The sequence below is a fragment of the Chamaea fasciata genome, unplaced genomic scaffold (assembly GCF_029207755.1).
Source record: "Chamaea fasciata isolate MVZ Bird 193981 ecotype frontalis unplaced genomic scaffold, bChaFas1.0.hap1 SCAF_1, whole genome shotgun sequence".
NCBI lineage: Eukaryota > Metazoa > Chordata > Aves > Passeriformes > Sylviidae > Chamaea > Chamaea fasciata.
In genome coordinates, this window is record NW_027094086.1 from 135,517,248 (window position 1) to 135,536,750 (window position 19,503).

A 19,503-nucleotide genomic window follows, 5' to 3' on the forward strand; every position below is an offset into this window, starting at 1 on the left:
CAGTATAAATCGTTCCTGACTTGTCATTGCAGTTGCTTTCCAAGGAAGATGACTATAAATCTCCACAAATTTTCTATGGGAGTCATGATGTTAAAAGTGGAAGGAGATGCCCTCACACATGTCTTGCCTATGGCTGAAAATTACCCACTGTTATGATGGTAAACATTTGTCACAGTGTAAGGCCAGGACATGTTTCTGCCATGATCTCAACAGAATGATATGGCTTATAAAAATAGAATTGAATTTATACTTGCAATGTAACATCGTAAGAAATCTGGGGAGAAAGCAATGATATTTGAGATTAAAAGGAATCACAGGAGAGAGACGATAGCAGCTTTACCTATTACTACCTGACTTGGAGGCCCCAAAACTATTTTATTTGCCTGTCTTCTGTTACTCCTACAGCTACTGATAGCAATTATGCTGCATTTCAAGTAGCAAATGTTATTTGATTTCAGAATTCAGCTTAAGATTCCTTCCAAAACAGCCCTGGCTGGCAAAAGAGGACCCTGGAATGAATTATTCGCCTGAGACTAGCACAGTTCTCCACAGGGCACAGCTTCCTCCATCACCAGCCTAGAGCTGAGAAGGGAGCAGGTCTCCCCTCGGGCCCCTGATGTGCCTCTGTGCTGATGTTCTGCCCGCGGCGCTCTGACAGAGCTTTGCCTGCACCGTGCTCTGCCTCGTGGAGAGGTTTTACCCGTCTCTCCCGAAAATTGTCGGCTTCCACTTTTTTTGGTTTTTCCCTACGAATGATCTGAAAATAGCGAAACGAGATGGAGAAAATTCACAAACGGAAGGTGTGAACATAGCAACTTGCAAATTTCCGACAGACTGCACAGGTCTGTTAATTTTCAGAAACTGTGTCTTTGGGTGAGTAAATAGCCTTTTCCTTTAGTCTGCAGAAATAACTGATTCCTTTTTCCATCATTACCCATCAGCATGAACCACTTGAAGTTTCCCTCAAAGCAGCGTCACCAGCACTTCGGAGTCGGGATAAACTGCGAAGAAATGGATTATACGCATGTGTCACGGCGAAACGCATCCCCGAAGACTTCTGGGAATCCACATGAAACACTCGAAGCCGTTGCCCAGGGACGACTGGGAGAGGGGAGGGAAGGAGGCGCGGGGGCGGCGGGCCCGGCCTCCCTCAGGCGCGGCCGCCGCCGTCTCCCGGCAACGGCGGCGCGGGCGGCGCTGCGCGATCGCCCCCGGGCGGCGCGGGGGGCGCGGGCGCTGCGCTCCGCCGGCCGCGGGGCGAGGGCGGGGAGCGGCGGCGGCGCTGAGGGCGGCTGGGCCCCGGGCGGTCACAAAGCACCGGGGACAGGCCCCGGGTCGCGGCGGTGCCGGGGCGGCGTCGGCGGTATCGGGCGGGCGGTGCGTTAGCGGCCGGAGCCCCCGCGCCGTGGCCCGGCTCCCGGTGGGACTGGCTCCTCGGCGCGTGTCAGTGAACTGGGGGCCACGTGTCTGTTGACCTTCAAAGTAAGTTAAAGTTTTAAAAGATTCCCCCCCCCCCCCCCCCATCCTTCCACGTACCAGACTAGAACGTACACAAAGGATGGAACAGGACTATTTAGGAGGGCATATAGTGACAGGACGAGGGGGAATGCGTTTGAATTGAGAGTAGGTTTAGGTGAGATTTTGGAAAAAAAATCCTTTACTGTGACTGTGAGGGTGGTGAGGCACTGAAACTGGTTGCCCAGGGAAGTTGTGGATACCCCCTCCTTGGAGGTGTTCAAGGCCAGTTTGGATGGGGCTCTGAGAAACCTGGTCTAGCTGAAAGTGTGCCCTGCCCACGGAACTAGATGATCATCAAGATCACCTTCCAACCCTCATTCTAAGATTCTATAATTTTGAAAGGCACACACTGAAGTTTCTTCCAACCACAACCAAAAAGCCCACTAAAAACATACTGCCTGCATGATAAGGGCATCTACCCTTTTAAGAAAAGCAGTGACAGTTGCAAGATTTTTATTAAAGCTGTGATGTTTAATAACAGCTGAAGTGTATCAGGATGAACATAAATAAAATTTAAACCATTTAAACCCAGACAGAGGATATCCCCTGTGAAGGGTTCCTCACACTGTTTCATACTAGAAACTGAGTGTTTAAGAATTGGTGTCAGCAATGGATGGACACATTCAGCAGATACTCTACCAGCATTTTTAGGTATGAACTGGGAAGCAAGAAACTGCAGTAAGGAAAGACCTGCCGTAAGGAAACTTAGATGGTAGAGGAAAAAGAATTCTATATAAAAATCTAGATAGATAATATGGAAAAAGAAAAAAAACAGTTTACTTCATGTGAGATGTGGAATTTTTGTGTGACAGTAACACAAAAGGTATGAAATCTAAAATTCTGTAGATTGGAGATGAGAATAAAAAAAAAACCAATTGGATTCAGAAGTTTTCTCTGAAGGAACAGTAACAGGTGATTAGGCTATTAGGGGGAAAACCTCATCTCATTTATTAACATTTCAAAGGTTTTGGAATTTTTGTAGACAGGAATTTCAAGGCAAAATATGGATCAGCTGGTAGAGGAGCATCATCTGTAGTACAGAACTCTTTTAAAATCTTTTTGGTTATCTGAAATTATCATCTATATGAGATAGTCTGATACTTACACAAGATAAAGACATCTGCTTTCTATTGCTCGTTGACAGTGAGCAAGATCACTTTCACATTTATTGATGGAAGCAACACTTCCTTTTTTAACTTCCTTTTATTTTTGTGATTTTTATCGTGTTGTCATTTTCTGATCATCTTATATTCCTCCAACACAATGAATGCCAACATGGGGTTGTATGTCCACTGCTGTCCTTACATTTGCAAATCTGCTACCTGCATATTGGTCTTAAACTGCAACAAATGTCTTTTTTTCTTTTTCTTTTTTTACTGTTAACATAATAGAGCCTGGTAAATGAGCAGTTAAAATTAAACAATGGGGCTACCCTTGCAGACATAACCATCAAAATCATGAACGTGATAGTAACACATCTGAGGCATTTCCCGTGTTGACAAAGAAGTATGAGTACAATTTTGTACGAGATAGGAGAGGCTTCATCTGGGATGTTCAGTAGAGGTCATCAATGTTTTCAAAAGGACTTAAAAAACGCTTATGAGGATGATCTTTCTAAAGCAAAAATTCAGAAGAGGAAACAGCCAATACATTTCTTTGAAGAGAAAATTATTAATAGAAGCAGTTTCCATATGCCTATATTCTTACCAGGTAGTGAAAAAGTAAGGGCTAAACTTAGAGTTTATCTCATTTCCTGGGGTTCTACTTAAGTTGTGGTGTTCTTTACTCACGATTCACGTGTGTGTGTGTGTGTTTTGTGGTTGCTGTCTTTTTTTTGAAATAAAGTCCCCTTTACAGCCTGCAAAAACTCTTTTGTTGCCTTTGCTATGTCATGTGACAGCCATTTTTCAGAACCTATTTTTACTGTTTAAAATAACTTCATTTTCTGAAGAATACTTCATACTCTTCAGTTATACTTCAGTTAGCCAGATGGTCACACATGGCCATGTCTTTTCTTGCTCTTTTGCTTGTACATGCATAAACTATATATTTGCAGTGGTAAACTTTTTCACCAAGAAAGGAAAGAACATAGGATTTCAGTATCTGCAGTGTGAGAAATCCTGTGATTAAGGTTGCAGTTTTGCATCCTTACAATAGACAGAGATTATTGTATATGTAATATATATATGTGAAAAATATATTAATATAGATAATATTATAATATATATATATATATATATAAAAATGAATTGAAATAGAGATGAGGATAAGCATTCTTTTTGTGTTCCATTTAGGATTTTCATTTGTTAAAAGCCAGACTAATCTATAAAATTTTACTATAAGATATAATGTTTTAAAATTTTTATTAAAACATTGTTCAATGAATAATATGCCGCTGAGACATGATTTTTCTTTCTAAAGTAATCTGAGCACTTCAGTCAACAGCATGTGTCTTCAGAAAGTTTGCAAGGCCCATTTTTGAGTATCTTTTTATGTTGATAAGTCTTTAAACACTCTGATTGAATTTAGATACATATTTCTGTAGTTATTTAAATTAAAAGAGGCCCTGCAGAAATATCTTGACTAATTAGAGGGTTGGGCAATTACCAGACATGAAATTTAACAAGGTCAAGTGGCAGGGACAGGACAACCCTGGATGTATGCACAGGAAAGGGACCTGGTGGTCCTGGTTGAAAATGAGCAAGTTGAACATGAGCCATCAGTGTCCTGGCAGCCAGGAGGGCCAACCCTGTCCTGGGGGCATCAGGCACAGCCGGGCAAGGGAGGGGATTGTCCTGCTCTGCTCTGAGCTGGGGTGGCCTCACCTCAAGTGCTGGGGGCAGTTCTGGGTGCTACAATATAAAAAAGACATTTAACAGTTGGAGTGTCCAAAGGAGGGCCTTGAGGATGGGGAAAGGGCTGGAGAAGAAGCCGTGTGAGAAATAGCTGAGGTCACTCCTCTCGTTCTGCCTGGAGGAGACCAAGAGGAACCCCCTTGGCCCTCACTGGGAGAAGCGGAGGGTCAGGCACTCACCTCTGTTCTGTGGTGACTACTGACAGGACCTGAGGGAATGGCCTCAAAGTGTGTCAAGGGAGACTGAGACTGGATATTTGGAAAAGTTTCTTCACCCAGTGGATGGTTGAGCACTGACTGGAACAGCTCCCAAGAGAAGTGGTCACAGCACCAAGGCCAACAGAGTTCAAGAAGCATTTGGACAATACTCTCAGGCACAGGGTGCGACTTTTGGGGATGGTGCTGTGCAGGACTAGGAATCGGACTCAGTGATCCTGATGGGTCCTTTCCAACTCAGCAGATTCTATGAGTCTATGTGGGAAATAAAGAATCATTTTTTGGGGAAAGAAGAATTCTTTAGGCTAACAAAGAGAAAACTGTTTTTCAGTGGGGATATGTTTGTTGCCTTCAGATAGAGGAAGGGCATGGTCAGAGGGCTAGAGCACCTGTCCTATGCAGACAGGCTGAGAGAGTTGTTGGTTTTCAGCCTGGACAAGAGAAGGCTGTGGGGAGACATTGGAGCACCTTCCAGGACCTAAAACAGGCCCAAAGAGAGCTGGAAAGGAACATTTTACAAGGGCGTGTAGGGATAGGGCATGGGGGAATGGCTTTAAACTGTAAGGAAGGTGAGTTTAGGTTAGATAGTCACTCAGAGGGTGGTGAGACATTGGAACAAGTTTCCCGGAGAAGTTGTGGATCCGTCACTGGAAGTGTTCAAGGGCTGGTTGGATGGGGGTTTTGAGCAACCTCGTCTAGTGCACCGTATCCTTGCCCATGGCAGCAGGGTTGGAATGAGATAATTGTTAAAGGCCTTTCTAACCAAACCATTCTAGGATTCTAAATGTGTTCTGATTCTTATATGTGGAGATATATGTGGAGTTTATATAATATACTATATGGTATGTATAGAATATAGTAAATATATATTGTATAGTGTAAATATTTGCTATAAAGAATGTTTTCATACATGCCAGCAAAGAAAGTAATAGAAATAATTGAAAAACTTTTCTTTTTTAAACAACTTTATTGAGAGAGGTGGGAAAAAATATCTAAGGTCTTAAAGATAAAGTGTGATTGGTGGGATTAACATGATGCAGTGGCTGTGATGGGGAGAGAGACAAGTCCACTCGTCCCTTTCCCCCCATTTCCCTGTGAAACTGACAGGAGGAAGGATTCATTTTAATTCATGCAGATTTTCACAGCTGGCTAAAATCTTAGGAGTGTCTTTAATTTTTTACTAGTACTTCTTCCTAAGTCAGACCATCTTTGCTTTCTGAATGGGAAGTGTCCTGCTATTATAGCTCAGATAATGGTTCTGTAACTACTGTCTCTCATTTGGTTTAGATTAAGTCAAATTTTCTTTAGTCTGTTTCTCATGGGATGAGGGATTTCACTATGCATCTCAGACATTTAGAATCACACACGAAAGTCTCCTTGATTCAGCTTGTCACAGCTTGGATTCTCCCAGGACAGATATTAGGTCTGATGTTGTTTAATATGTTCATTATAATTTGGAAATTAGCAATAATGTAGAGAAAAATATTCTGGTGAGATTAAAATAATTTTGTTACAACTAAAGAAGACTTGTAGAACCTTCTGAGAGCTCTTCTGCAGCTGGGTGAACTGGTAACACCATGAAAATAAAATTCATTGTAGATGAAAGCAGTACAGTTTATACTATCAGGAATACTTGGGACAATATACTCTTCAGTAGTAAGTCTAAATTAATTGTGGTTGACTGAGAAAATGAACTCTTTACCATATGTAGATAACTTAGTGAAAATCTTCGCTGAGGAAACTGGGTAAAAAGAAATACCCTGAAAGTTACAATGTCACTTGAATAAGTCAGTAGTGTTCTAGAATTGATTACGGTATTCCTTGTTAGGTACGTCATATCTGAGAAAAGTTTAGCAGTCACAGAGGGACCCTGAGACAGGAAACATACATGTCTGGAAAAGCTATATGGAAAAAAATAATTAAGGCAGCTTAGAAAGAGGTAAATCAGGATGTACAGTGACTTATAAAGGAAGGTAAAAAAGATCAAGCCAAGGCATCTGTTAACTAAAGCTGTAATATAAGAATGAAGGGTTGTGTTGAATTGAATAACACATTTAAACTATTTAAATAAATAAATGAAATCTAAGGAGTAGTTCCTTATACAGTGCACTTGACAATTGTACCTGTGCTGTAGTGTGTCTGACTAAGAATGAAGAGTAAAAGGATTAGGCATTTATTTGGACAGTAAAAATAGCTACTATTGTTAGGAAGAACATAAAAACTTCAGGATACCTAAACCTTGATACTTTAGGGAAATAGAAACCCTCTAACAGATGGAAGAAATCTGACTTTTGGGATCAGTTTCATGCATTTATCAGAAACATTTGTCTGTTGTCATTCTGGAGGCTGGGTACTGATCAGCCATGTGGAGGGAAGACTTATTCACAGAATCACAGAGTGGGTCAGGTTGGAAGGGGCCACAGTGGTCATCTGGTCCAACCTGCCTGCTCAAGCAGGGCCACCCCAGAGCACACGGCACAGGACTGTGTCCAGATGGTTGTTGAATCTCTCCGTTGAGGGAGATTCCACAACCCTCTCTGGACAATCTGTCCCAGTACTTGATCACCTGCAGAGTAAAGAAGCTTTTCTTCATATTCAGGTGGAACTTCCTCTTCAGTTTTTTCACAAATATACATGTGCACACCCATAAAACAGTGGGCAAATTCAAAGGCCTTGACTTAATTGGTCTCTTATATAATGTATTATTTTCATGTGGCACATATATCTATATCTGCAGGAACTGAAAATTAAATTGGACCTGCTATTGCTTTTTAACTCTCTTATTATATGAAACCAAGTGTTTTAATAGTGTGGTAATGCTTGCACTGTCATGACAACGCAGGGAAAGGGAAGTCTGTTGATCCATATTTAAGAAGTTGGGCAGAAAAAAAGATGAAAGAAGAATTCAGGAGAAAGAATGGAGTTTCAAGACTATGCGACATTATTCTCTTAATTAAGATGAAGTTATTTGAGAAAGATGAGGATATTTAAGCTGGCATACAGAGGACATACTGGTTTATGGACTCAAGAAAGGAATGGAATTGTCTGCTGATGATCTGATTATTTTTTGATTGCGTTGGAAGGCAGCAGTACTAGAATGTCCATACAAAAATCACTTTAAATAATCAGTGATAGTGACTGATTTATAGGCAATTTTTACTGTTATCCCAAGAAAAAATAGTTTATGTGAGACAAAAATAAACTTAAATTCACTTAAACTTACTCAGTTAACTTGATGTTCTGTAATTCTCACCTGTAAGGCAAAAAGAATTTCACTTTTGCATCATTTTCAGTAAAATTGTGGCTAGGTTGTAGTAACATGATTTCAGACTGTCTTAAAGCATTAGACTGTTAATTTGAAAAGTGGATCATGTAATAAATAACTGGTTAGAAGATATTTCTAAATCCTTCTCTTTGCGCTGCTTTTCCACAGGGGTAATTGCTCTCAGAAGAGACCTTTGATTCCTTGACTAAGAGGTGAGTTCCACAGCTGGCTGTGCCTTTGGCTTATTCCTGTTCTTTGTCTCAGCTCTCACAGTATGTGCAGGGTGCCAGGTTATTGCATCTTTTATTTAAGGTTTTAGAAAAGAGAAGATGCAAATGGAACTGGTAGTGTTTTCTAAATGCATTGTCTGATTTAAACCCAGGAAATATTATATTCTTTAAGTGTATGTAGCAGGACTCTAATAGGTTAAAGGAAGCATTTACAAGACTTCAGTATTTCAAACAGAAAAACAATCAGAAAATAGTCCTCATATTTCAAGGTATGATTTAGAGATTCTTTCTTTGTTAAAGCTGGCTTGCTAGCCATCATCTTGTGTTTAAAAAAAAAAAGGTGTAGTGACTAGAAATAAATGGGTATCTCAGATTTGCAATCTAAGAAACTATTTGCACTGAGAAAAGCAACTATTCACATTAAAGCATGACAGTAAAAATAAATAAGTACAGGGATCGGGGCCATCATTATCTTATGATCTAGTACTTGGAATCTGCTCCTCTGAGCAGGCATTTGCAGCAACTCTTTCAAAAATGAAATAAATTTTCTGTGTTTTATTTGACACAGCAGAGATGCCAGTTCCTGATAAAATAGTTCAGAAGTTAGAGGTTGCCACTTTGAACCAAAAATTCGCATTTGTGACATTCCACAAAGTCATTTTCCACTCACAGGCAGAATGTTCTGGCCATAGAGATATTACTGGAGATGTGCCTGTTCCTGCAGCCGCTGCAGAAAGGGCACGGTGGCTGTGTTTTTTCATATGCCTGGTTCTGCCAGTGCTCAGTCTGCCATGATAGTGCCTGCCCGACCTAGCCTGGCATGTGGGTTCATGTGGAGAAATGGGGTAATAAACTTAGCTCACAAACTTAGATATCAATGTAAATACATGAGCTAACAACTCCAGACTCTGGTCTTGGTCCAAGGAAAAAGTAGTTATATTTTCGGTGCTATTCCATTTTAGATACCTCCTTTAGGATGAATCTGCCTTAAGTGCTATTGAATATGTTGACTAGATCTCCATCAATTATCCAGCGGAGTGATTAACTTTAGTGCTGATACTTAGTTTAGTTTAATGGACACTACTCATAGATTCCAGATATGGTTTTTACTTAGGATGCTCACGCTGGAGTGGTTTTGGTCCTGTGGGAAAGCTGGAGGTCCTAATGAAGTTCAGAGTGAAACAGGAAAGTGCCTACTGAGCTAAGGCACTAAGAATAGTCAGAACTGAAGGGGAGCTTTGGGGGTTGTGGTTTTAGAATGAGGATTCAGTTAGACATAATGACTGCCCTGCTGCTTGACAGACAAAACCTGATTGCACCACTGCACTAAAACTGGGTTGGAGGAAAGTAAAGCAGGTTAGTTTGTCTACCACTGAGGCAATAAATTGCAGGTGAAGGACAGGAAGTAACATAGAATGATAACTTCATGGATTGCTTGGCTATGTATTGGCTACATCTGTTAGGTCAAAGTACTTTATTACCTCTAGCTCTACATGATTTAAAACAATCAACCCTTTAATCTCAAAAAACATATGTAGAAGAGGCATGCTCCCATGATTCTAGAAATATGCAGGGCATGAAGTAGAGGATATTACTCAAATGAGAATATTATTTTGTCTTTAACATTTAGAAACATAGAATTGTTTAGTTTGGAAAAGACCTTTAAGATCAACAAGCCCAACCGTTTACCTAACATTGCCCAGCCCACTGCTAAGCCATGTCCCTAAGCACCAAATGTCTTAAATACCTCCAGGACTGGTGGCTCAAGCACTTCCCTGGGCAGCCTGTTCCAATGCTTGACAACCCTTTTGGTGAAGAAATATTTCCTAATATCCAATTGGCACAACTTGAGGCCATTTCCTCTTGCTCTATTGCTTGTTATGTGGTAAAAGAAACCAGCCCCCACCTCGGTACACACTCCTTTTAGGCAGTTGCAGAGAGCACTGAGGTCCCCCAGAGTGTCCTCCAGGCAGTGTTAACCCATCCAAGCCTTGAGCAGCCAGTTTGTCCAGGAATTAATTAATTAAATTACATGGAATTACCAGTGAATAATTTTCATTTTTAAAATAAGTTTTTTCAGGTGACGTTAAGCCAACATTTGATAGATATAAAAATATAAGCCCTACTAGAACTGTTTTCCAAATTCTAAATATTTAGATTGGTAAACTGAGAATCAGAAATAGGCATACTGTAAACCTACTGAGAAAAAGACAGCATGCAGTTATCTTGGAGAGAAAGGGATTTGAATAAAGAAGCTTTTTTATGGGTCAGTAGCCTTTTAATACCTGTACACATTGATTGTCTGTGATAATTACAGTTCAATGCAGAAGACACATTTTTAATTATCAGTAAGCCAAAGGATTCCATGTCCATCATTCCCTCAAGTCAGAAAATGACCACTGAATATAGAGAGCTTTATGAAAACAAAGCTTACGCCAATATTTGATAGCAGAATGTATTGAAATCTAGATTAGTAACTGCAGCAAAGAAATAGACTGAGGGGCATAACCCATGGTAAAATAATTGACCTGTTCTCTCTGCTTGTTGCTACAGATCACACTGCTTTTTTAATGAAATTTTTTAAGGAATCAAATATTTCTGAACACTTAGAAATATGTAAAAGTTTCTTAAAAATATGCTCAGAAGGTGGATGTGTTTATACAGAGTGAAGAAATATTTGCCATTAAAAGCCTTAGTTATTCTTGGTCTTGAAATAGATATAATTTGAATATGAGAACATTAATTATATAACATTATAAATAATTTTACATTAATTAACTTTTAAAATTAGTTGGTTTAAACTTAATTAAACTCACTCAGAATTAAAATTGCCTTTTATGACTGCAGCTTAATTTACATCTGAAATGAATTGAGCTGAACTGAATAATTCTGAATAAGCGTCCATATCTCCGTACCAGGATTTAGCACAATTTAAATAACCCAGATCTCCTGAATGTCCATTTAAATCTGATTCTTGCTTGTGTGCATGATTCTTTCTACAGAGACTGCATAAATCAGAAGGTAGCATGTCCATCGCACTTTCGGAACACACAGTAATTTGTCCTTATGCTTTTTCTTGTATAAATTAGTCTCTGGCCAAAGCTGCGTTTTCTGAAACACTGAATGTGTGTGTGTGTGGTTCTTATGTGTGTGTGTGTGTACAGATGCACAAGGTTAAAGCGGGTTGGAGCTGAAAAATCATTGGCTGTGTGGATCTTCCTCTTAAAACTGTAATTAGTGACCTGCTTATGAAGTTTTAAATTTCAGATCTGTTTTTAGGATGTGCTTATCAACTGCTGTCATTAGTGCTGTGTTAAAATTTATTTGTAGAGATTGGTAGAGGAGCAGTACCAGGAAAATTCAAGAAGAGTTCCAAATTTTTGTTGAACACAACAAACAATAGCCCTGACTTTTGTTACCAGTCTGGCTACAGCTCATGTTGCACTAAAAAATAATCTTTTATACCAGAGGTTGGCTCTCAGCAGACTGGCTGAGGGTGAATGTGTGGTCTCCCTTTGAGAATTCACTGAGGAATTAACAAGGGGTACTAACGGTGCACATTTCACTTTTACACAGTGTTAAAACAAACTTAAGTTTGGCATAATGGGTTATGTTCTATGTATAGCTAGGGCTAGTGGCTCATGTTGCCCTTTACTTTTGCCTGCACCTTAACTGGAAGGGTCTGCTGAAATTTTGCAAACCACATGAATTTAGGTCCACATGAGGGATTATATCCATATGCTTCAGAAGCTGCTATTAGATGCAACTGAGAAGGTCTTCTTGGTTATGTGCACGTGTGCTAATACAGAAAGAAAAAGAAATAAGGCAAGCTGGACTTTGTGTAAATAAATGTAAATTTTTTAAATCAACAAAATTTATACTGTGCAGAACTGTTTCTTAATACCTCCAGACCTGATTTTTGTCTCCTGTGAAATATGAACAAAGATTTCAAATTGTAAATGAAACATGTTTTCAAGGTAGAATTTATTTGTACATTCTGCAGTTGTATGGAATGTTTGCCAACACAGAATGTATAGACAAACATGAGGAAATACCCTTAGAGGACTTTCAAGTTCATATATGATTTATAGATGCAGATAAAACTAATTAACAGAAAGGGACATTCTATGTATTTGTACCACATTGCAACCTGAGCCTGTGAAATCTCAGACCTTTTTAGCTCTGTATGTTGTTGACAGATGTATTTTACTAAACATGTACAAATGTTAGAAAGAGGGACTACTTTCTGTATAGAAATTACCATGTCAAAGAAATTTTCAGACTGATTAGCTGGATCAGATGAATAAGAAAGTCTGTCTTATAACCTTCCCTAAATCACTGGTAAACTGGTTCCTAAAACACAGAAGGGAGTTTGTTTGCCTGCTTTTATTTTTGTTTGTTTGTTTGTTTTTAGAATGGGTAAAAAAGTAAAGAAGGAACAGTCTCCACCCAAGGATGTGGTAAGTTTATAAACTGTTATGTGCTATAAAATAAACATTGCACAATTACAGCCCCAACTCTACCATCCTTACATAGTTCCTTATTCTCCTAGTTTACCCACATTATTCTAAAAATGGCTTTTAAAGATGATTCTGTTTCTGCTTTTCTTGGAGAGCGTACAAACCAGAGTGACTGGGCATGTGTAGCTCTTTGTAGAGATTGTTGTCTTTGGCAGGCATTGCAAGCAGTTATGTATGAAACAATCCAGGCTTCTTTTTATTTGAAGAACAGTGTTAGCTCTCTCTTCGTAAAAATCAAAGGAGAAAGGAGAAGAGCAACCTGAAATCTGCCTGTCTTTTCAACTGTGAAGACATTCTCTTTCTTTAAGGATGAAAGAGTTAAAAGCTTAGGTGGATCTGCAGTTTTTTACTGAATACAAAATTTGACAAATATTTTGAATAATACTACATTCTCTGTCTCTTTTGCAAATATATACAGTCTTAAGAGGCAGTTTAGGTTTTTCTGTTGTAATTGGAAGTACGGTGAAAAATACGAGAGCTGAAGCCAAATATAGAATAATGGTGATAGTAAGACTTTTATTTTCAAAAGGTGGAGGTTAAGAGTCTGACACTAGAATGCTTTTCAAGAGTTTCTATAAATTCACAAGGTATGAAGAGGCCCCCAAAAAGATAATTGTTCAAAATATAACTATTTTTTAAAGTTTGTTTTCTTCAGAAAGAAGTAGAGGAAATACAAAAACATTGAAAAGAGTACAGTATAAATTCAGTGTCAAATAACAACCAAATTATGAAAATAGGGACCTCAATGAGTCCCACAGAGGGAGTCCCACTCCCTTGATGAGTCCCACTAAATACAAAGTTCAGTACACTTTTAAAAAAATCAATGGATTTTTGTGTAAAGAGTTGTAGTACTGCAAGAGCTTTTTCAAAGGTCACAGAAAATGTAGTCAGCAAAATCTACATTGTGATTTCAATATTAAATAAGTATAAATAGTTTTGACTAAGACAGGAATATCCAGTAGCCATGATGTCATTGAGACATAGCAGTTGACATCAGGTTTACCCAACTCTGTGGAAAAGTGAATATTACAAACTTAATTCATAACCTTCAATCAATAATAAATCCTTATGGAACGAAATTACATAAAATCTCAACATAACTTCTATCTGTATAAAATAACCTAGGAAACCAGGAGTCGCAAGGAAGGTGTATGTAGATAAGTCTAATTAAAACAGGCCTGAAGAATTAAAATAAGTATCTTTGCAGCCTGAGAGAATGTTTGAAAGGCTGACAAGACATTTAAGTCATACTGATGAGCTGAAGTAATAAAAGTTGACTTCTTCAGTAAACGGCTAGAAAATCGGTAGGTGCAGCACCACAATTATATATGCAAAAGATACAATTAGATTTTCTAGAGAAAACAGTGGTACAGCGTACAAGGTACTACGATAACCTGTGAATACGCAGAAGAAGTCAGTAAAACTATCAAAACAAACGAACTGGAAAGAGTGAATTCCAGATGGAATCCACAGCTTTTGGCTTATTTTTTACCCTTATCGTACTTCAGGCTAGCATATCTATTCTGACAGTCATAGCAGAAGAAATGCTGCAAATCAAGACAGTATTAAACATGAAAATAGATCTTTATAACTATGAATGAAGAAAATCTTACCATAATGAGAATTTTGTAAATAATGATTGTGTAAAATCTAATCTGAAAACTTTAAATTTCACCTGGGTATTTCAGATGGCAGGAAGTGAGATGCAGACAAAATAAAAGATGTATTCGCTATTATCTTGTGATTGATAATCTGTTTATGAAAATGTCAAGTCCATGAAAAGAAGCCTTGAGATGATGTACATGGGCTTATAAAAGAGGGCCTTTGTGCACGTGGAATGCTCTGAGAATACATGGTACTGCAGGTGACCACTAATTTTTTATAGATTTCTATGAACAGGTGGGAAACACATCTCTTAGCCTAGCCACTGCTTATGTTTCAGAAAGTATTCCTGAGGACTCTGTTTTTGCTGTCTTTCATATTTAGTCTTTTACTATTCTCTGTTGTGAGAATTGGTCTCCAAGAGGAAAAACATTGCTTTGAGCCTCTATCTCTATATGAATGACTTAAGACAGTAATTCAGGCAGATAAAATATGCTAGCTTTGACATAGATTGATAGGAACTTTTCACATGATATCTACGCTAAGTTTGACCTAGACAATATTATTTGATCATCAGCTAGGTCATGGGTATTAAAAGGGGAGCCTAAGATTATCCCTAGTGAAAATACTGAGGTGTTGTCACTTAAAGAAAGCCTCAGATACCTGAGTATTTTTGAAAATGGCTTCATTCACAAGACTGATGCTAAAAAGAAGTGTAATGTATGAATTGGCACTGTCAGCTCCTGAAATTGTCTCCACCTTGTTTTGATAAATGCCTAAATATTAATTTGACTTGACTTTAGTGAGGCTTTCAATACTGCCTCTTGTAATATCCTCACAGGTAAACTGGTGAAGTGCAGACAAGATAAACAGACAGTGTAAATGAACTGACAGGCTCAGAGGGTTGTGATCAGCAGCCTGAGATCCTGTTAGAGGTCAGGCACTCGTGTTGTGTGTGCTCCAGGGGTTGATCCTGGAGCAGATACTGTTCAACCTCTTCCTTAGTGAACTGAATGATGGGACAGAGTGCACCCCCAGCAAGTTTGCAGAAGATAATGAAATTAGGAGGAGTGGCTGACAGACCAGATGGTTGTGCAGCCATTCAGGGGAACCTCAACAATTTCCTAGAGAAATAGGAAATTAGGAATTTAATTAAGTTCAATAAAGGGAAATGGTGAAGTCCTGAACCTGGGGGAGGAATATCCGGTGCAGACTGGGAGATGACCAGCTGGAAAGCATCTTTACAGGAAAGAACCTGGTAATTCTAGTGGACATGCACCAGCAATGTGAACTTGGGACAAAGAAAGCTGACAAAATACTGGGCATTAGGCAGAGTGTTGCCAACACTTGAGAGAAGGAACTCTTGTCTTCCACTCAGTGTTGGTGAGTGAAACCACACCTGGAGTGATGTGTCCTGTTCTGGGTTCTCTGGTACAAGAGAGACAAAGCCTTACTGGAACAAAGTCTTCGAGCATTTGTCATAGGAGGAGGGACTGACAGCTGGGAATGCTCAGTCTTGAAAGAAGGGTTGGAGCGGTGTTGTCAGTGTAAAAATGCTGATGGGAACAAGTAAAGAAATCAGGCCAGGCTCTTCTCAGTGGTGCCCCATGAAAAGATGAGAGGCAGTAGGCACAAATGGAAATGCAGGAGGTTTCCATTTAAGCATAAGAAAAAAAATTCCTCTTTTACCATGGCAATGATGGAGCATGGCATAGTTTGTCCAGGGAGCTTGTGGAGTCTCCATCCTTGAGGGTACCTAAAATCAGACTGTGCACTAGCCCTGAGTTCTAGCTCACCCGGCTCTGAACAGACCAGTTGGACCAGACTGTCTTCAGAGGTGCCTTCTAACATGAACCTTTTGTGATTCAGTGGAATATCGTGGGTTTTATTGTTAGTACAGGACATCAGGCACTCACAGAACTGAAATAATTAGCGTGTCCAGGTACCTACTGAATCTAGGTAAAGGAAAAGGGATTAAGAATAGCAAAGATATCTGTAGTGCTTCTGAAGATTCTATGAGAAGTAAAAGGTTAAAACTGATCTTAAATCAAATTTAAGGGGTTAGGAAAAAAAAAAAAGCAAAAAACAACCAGCATGATTAAGCAATAGGAATAATAGCAGATAAATTCTTCCTCCAAAAAGTGGGATTTTCTTCCAAATGGGGAAACAAAAAAATGCTTCCACTCCCAAATGAGAAGTAAAAGCACTATGCCAACCTGCATCAAAATATTTTGGGAGACAACTAGGAAAGATAAAAAAACTAGCAGTAAAACTTTTTCAAACTGACTAGATGCAAGAAGGTTCTTAGGGGAGACACTGTTAGGTGATTGCAGTCATGAAAGAAAAGCAAAATTACTTATGCTTGCATTAAAAGCAGTGTGGTAATCACTAAAATACATGTGATAAGGTTGCCCAAGTAGGAATAAATAGTGTTCGACCAGATCTTGTGCTAAATGAAAAATACCTAACATCTTAAAATGTGGTACTAGAAGGATGGATGGTAGAAAGCTTCATTTTCGAAAGGAAATACATCAATAATTACATGGAGTTTATCTTCTGTGCTAATTGGTAAAAATAGTACTTTCAAAAAAACAAAACCAAACCCATGGATAAATGTGATAGTAATGGTATAGAATCAATAGTGCTTGTGCAGAGGAGAGTTTGAGCTATGAAGTCTACTTGAGTTCTTTGGAGGAGTCAGTGAGCAAGTAGATAATGGTGTTCTGATTGATACAGTTACTTAGCTTTTCCCAAAGTTTTCAGACCAGTCTTTTTACTCACAAAAACATGGACAGGTAAAAAGAAATTCCTCTCCTAGCAATAATGTCTGGTTATAAAATAGGAAGCAAAGGTGTGAGAAATCAAGTTATTGTTCCGATTTCATGATAGAGAGAAGTTGTCCGTCATGGGGTTTTTATTCTGCAGCTGTGTCATCCAAATGGCATCCAGTTCCTAAGTAGGAGAAAGTGAATAAGTGCAAAATTTCAAATTCCAGAAATAGAAGACAAAACATTGTGTTACTAGCAAATGCCTCATACATGCACATGAATGCCATTAACAGTTCTGCTGTTTCCATCTCAAAAAGGTACAGCTGAACAACAGAAAGACAGAATGAATGAAGAGTGAACTAAGAAAGAAAGCAAGAATAGACAGGATGGCCTCTGTTTTAGGAAAGATCAAAGGGAGTTGGTTTCTTCATTCCCAGAAGGAATCACTGTGAAGAGCAATATCATAGAAACTTACAAAGTTATGAATATATAGGGAAGGCAAATGAGTGTAATTTATTTCACTTTTTCTTATAGTGAATGAACTATGGAGGATAAATAAAATTATCAGGTGGTATGTTTAAAACAAAGAAGAGGCACAGTTATTTTATGACTCTTTAACTCTTGTGTCTCAGAATATTAAGGGTGTTAAAATACAGATGGCTTCAAATTGGTAGCCAGTTTTTCTTGGACTTTTTGAATACAGAGGTAAAATCACTAAGCTCTCCAGTTCTCTAGGTTGCTGAGCTGGTATCTGAGAGGGATCATAATTAAAATTTAATATGATGCATGCCCACACCTGTTACCTGGACCTTGTCAGAGACAGGACACTGGGCTAGGTGGGTCTTTGGTCTGACTGGAAACATATTTTATATTGCATTCAATTTCAACTAAATTAAGTTGATGAAGACAAAAAAAAAAAAAAAAAAAGCAAACCCAAAAAACAAAGTACCAAAACACCCACTCCCCCCCCCCCAAAACCCTAACAGAAACAAAAAACCCCCAACAACAACAAAACCACAACAAAAAACCAAAACAACAATAAAAAACCCAACAACAACAAAAATCCAAGAAAACAAACCCCAAAAAACCCCAAACCAAAACCAAACCCCAAATACTCTTCAGTTTCTAATGGCTTTGAGGTCAAATACACACAAAAGTCAAGGTGAAAGACATGTTATAACTTTTTTCTTCATTTAACTTGCTATTTTCTTAATACAAACTGCTTATAAATTAGTTAAATTTCCATGTTTAATTCAAGTTGTTTGTATCTTCAAGCATGTTATTCTAGCACATAATCTCCTGTATGTGCCATTACAGGAAGAGTCTGCGATGATGTATGAAGATTCAGATGCAAGCCTTGGATTTAAAAAAAAAAAAAAAAAAAGGTGGAACACTACCTATGCTGAAATTATGATAAGGAGAAGTAATAAACCAGTGCTATGATCATTTTCATGAGCAACATTACCTCCCAACAAATCACAGAATCACAGAATGGGTCAGGTTGGAAGGCACCACAGTGGTCATCTGATCCAACCTCCCTGCTCAAGTAGGGTTATCCTAGAGCACGTTGCACAGGATTGCATCCAGATGGTTCTTGGGTATTTACAGTGAGGGATACTCCACAGTCTGTTCCAGTGCACAATTACCACACAGTAAAGAAATTCTTCCTCAGTCACGCGCTTGGTCAGGCCTCTGATTCTTAAAGATACATTGATTTAAGTGACTATTTTTACTGTGTTTTAAGCACAAAAGTCCTTTTAATAGGAAAGTGCCTACTGAATATTTCATCGAGTAGTAGCAAATCTAATGTCTAATCAAATGGGTAGAGATGAGACCAATTTCAATCTGCTCATGTACCAACCTGTCATTAAATCCTAGAAATTTTCATTGAGTTGGGGTTTATACAATTACTTGTTAATGTGAGAAATGCTGAAAATAGAGCAATGCAATTGTGTCTTTGGTATTAGATCAATGTATAAATACTGAGATTTAAAACTCTTAATTCATCTTAAATTTTTTACTGAACTTCATCTGAGATCAGTATTGGTGTTTTTTTTTCTCTGGAGAATTACCAGCCTTTTCTAAAATGTGGAGTTTTATCCCATCAGGAAGTATTTGACCAAACTCAGGAGCTATGTCTGTGTTTAAATAATACCACATACCTGAGGATCATGTTCTGTCCATGCAAAGACCCAAATGTGCAGAAGTAGAGAAATATGAAGAAGCTAAAGGCACTTGCAGTCACCTCTAAATTCTCCCACACATAGAATGAGCTGTGATAAGCTGAATTGTTTTGCCTCGTTACAATCCAAAAAGAAAATTCCCGTAAATAATTCCATCATTTTAGGCCCATCCTTAAGATGTAACTCACACCTCTATGCCATTATTTTAATTCCCATAACAGAGTCATTATTAGGCAAAATGACTTATGGTACAGTAAGGTGATTATATTTGTTTAAGAAAGGGGCTTTGTTCCATGACTTGGCCCATGCCTCCAGCTTGTCACAGCAAGCATGAAATTGGACAGTTT

At 38.7% G+C, this 19,503-nt stretch overlaps 1 protein-coding gene across 1 annotated transcript in view; it reads left to right on the forward strand.

Moving 5' to 3' along the window:
* Positions 1 to 1,449: 1,449 nt before the first annotated feature.
* The window catches only part of ARMC3 (armadillo repeat containing 3), a 63,753-nt gene continuing 45,699 nt past the window's right edge, over positions 1,450 to 19,503 (forward strand). Inside the window, exons 1-3 of the mRNA XM_066190388.1 lie at positions 1,450 to 1,482; positions 8,022 to 8,065; positions 12,498 to 12,543. Of these exons, the coding sequence (XP_066046485.1) occupies positions 12,499 to 12,543 (45 nt within the window). The 5' untranslated portion in view covers positions 1,450 to 1,482; positions 8,022 to 8,065; position 12,498. The remainder of the gene's footprint in view (positions 1,483 to 8,021; positions 8,066 to 12,497; positions 12,544 to 19,503) is intronic.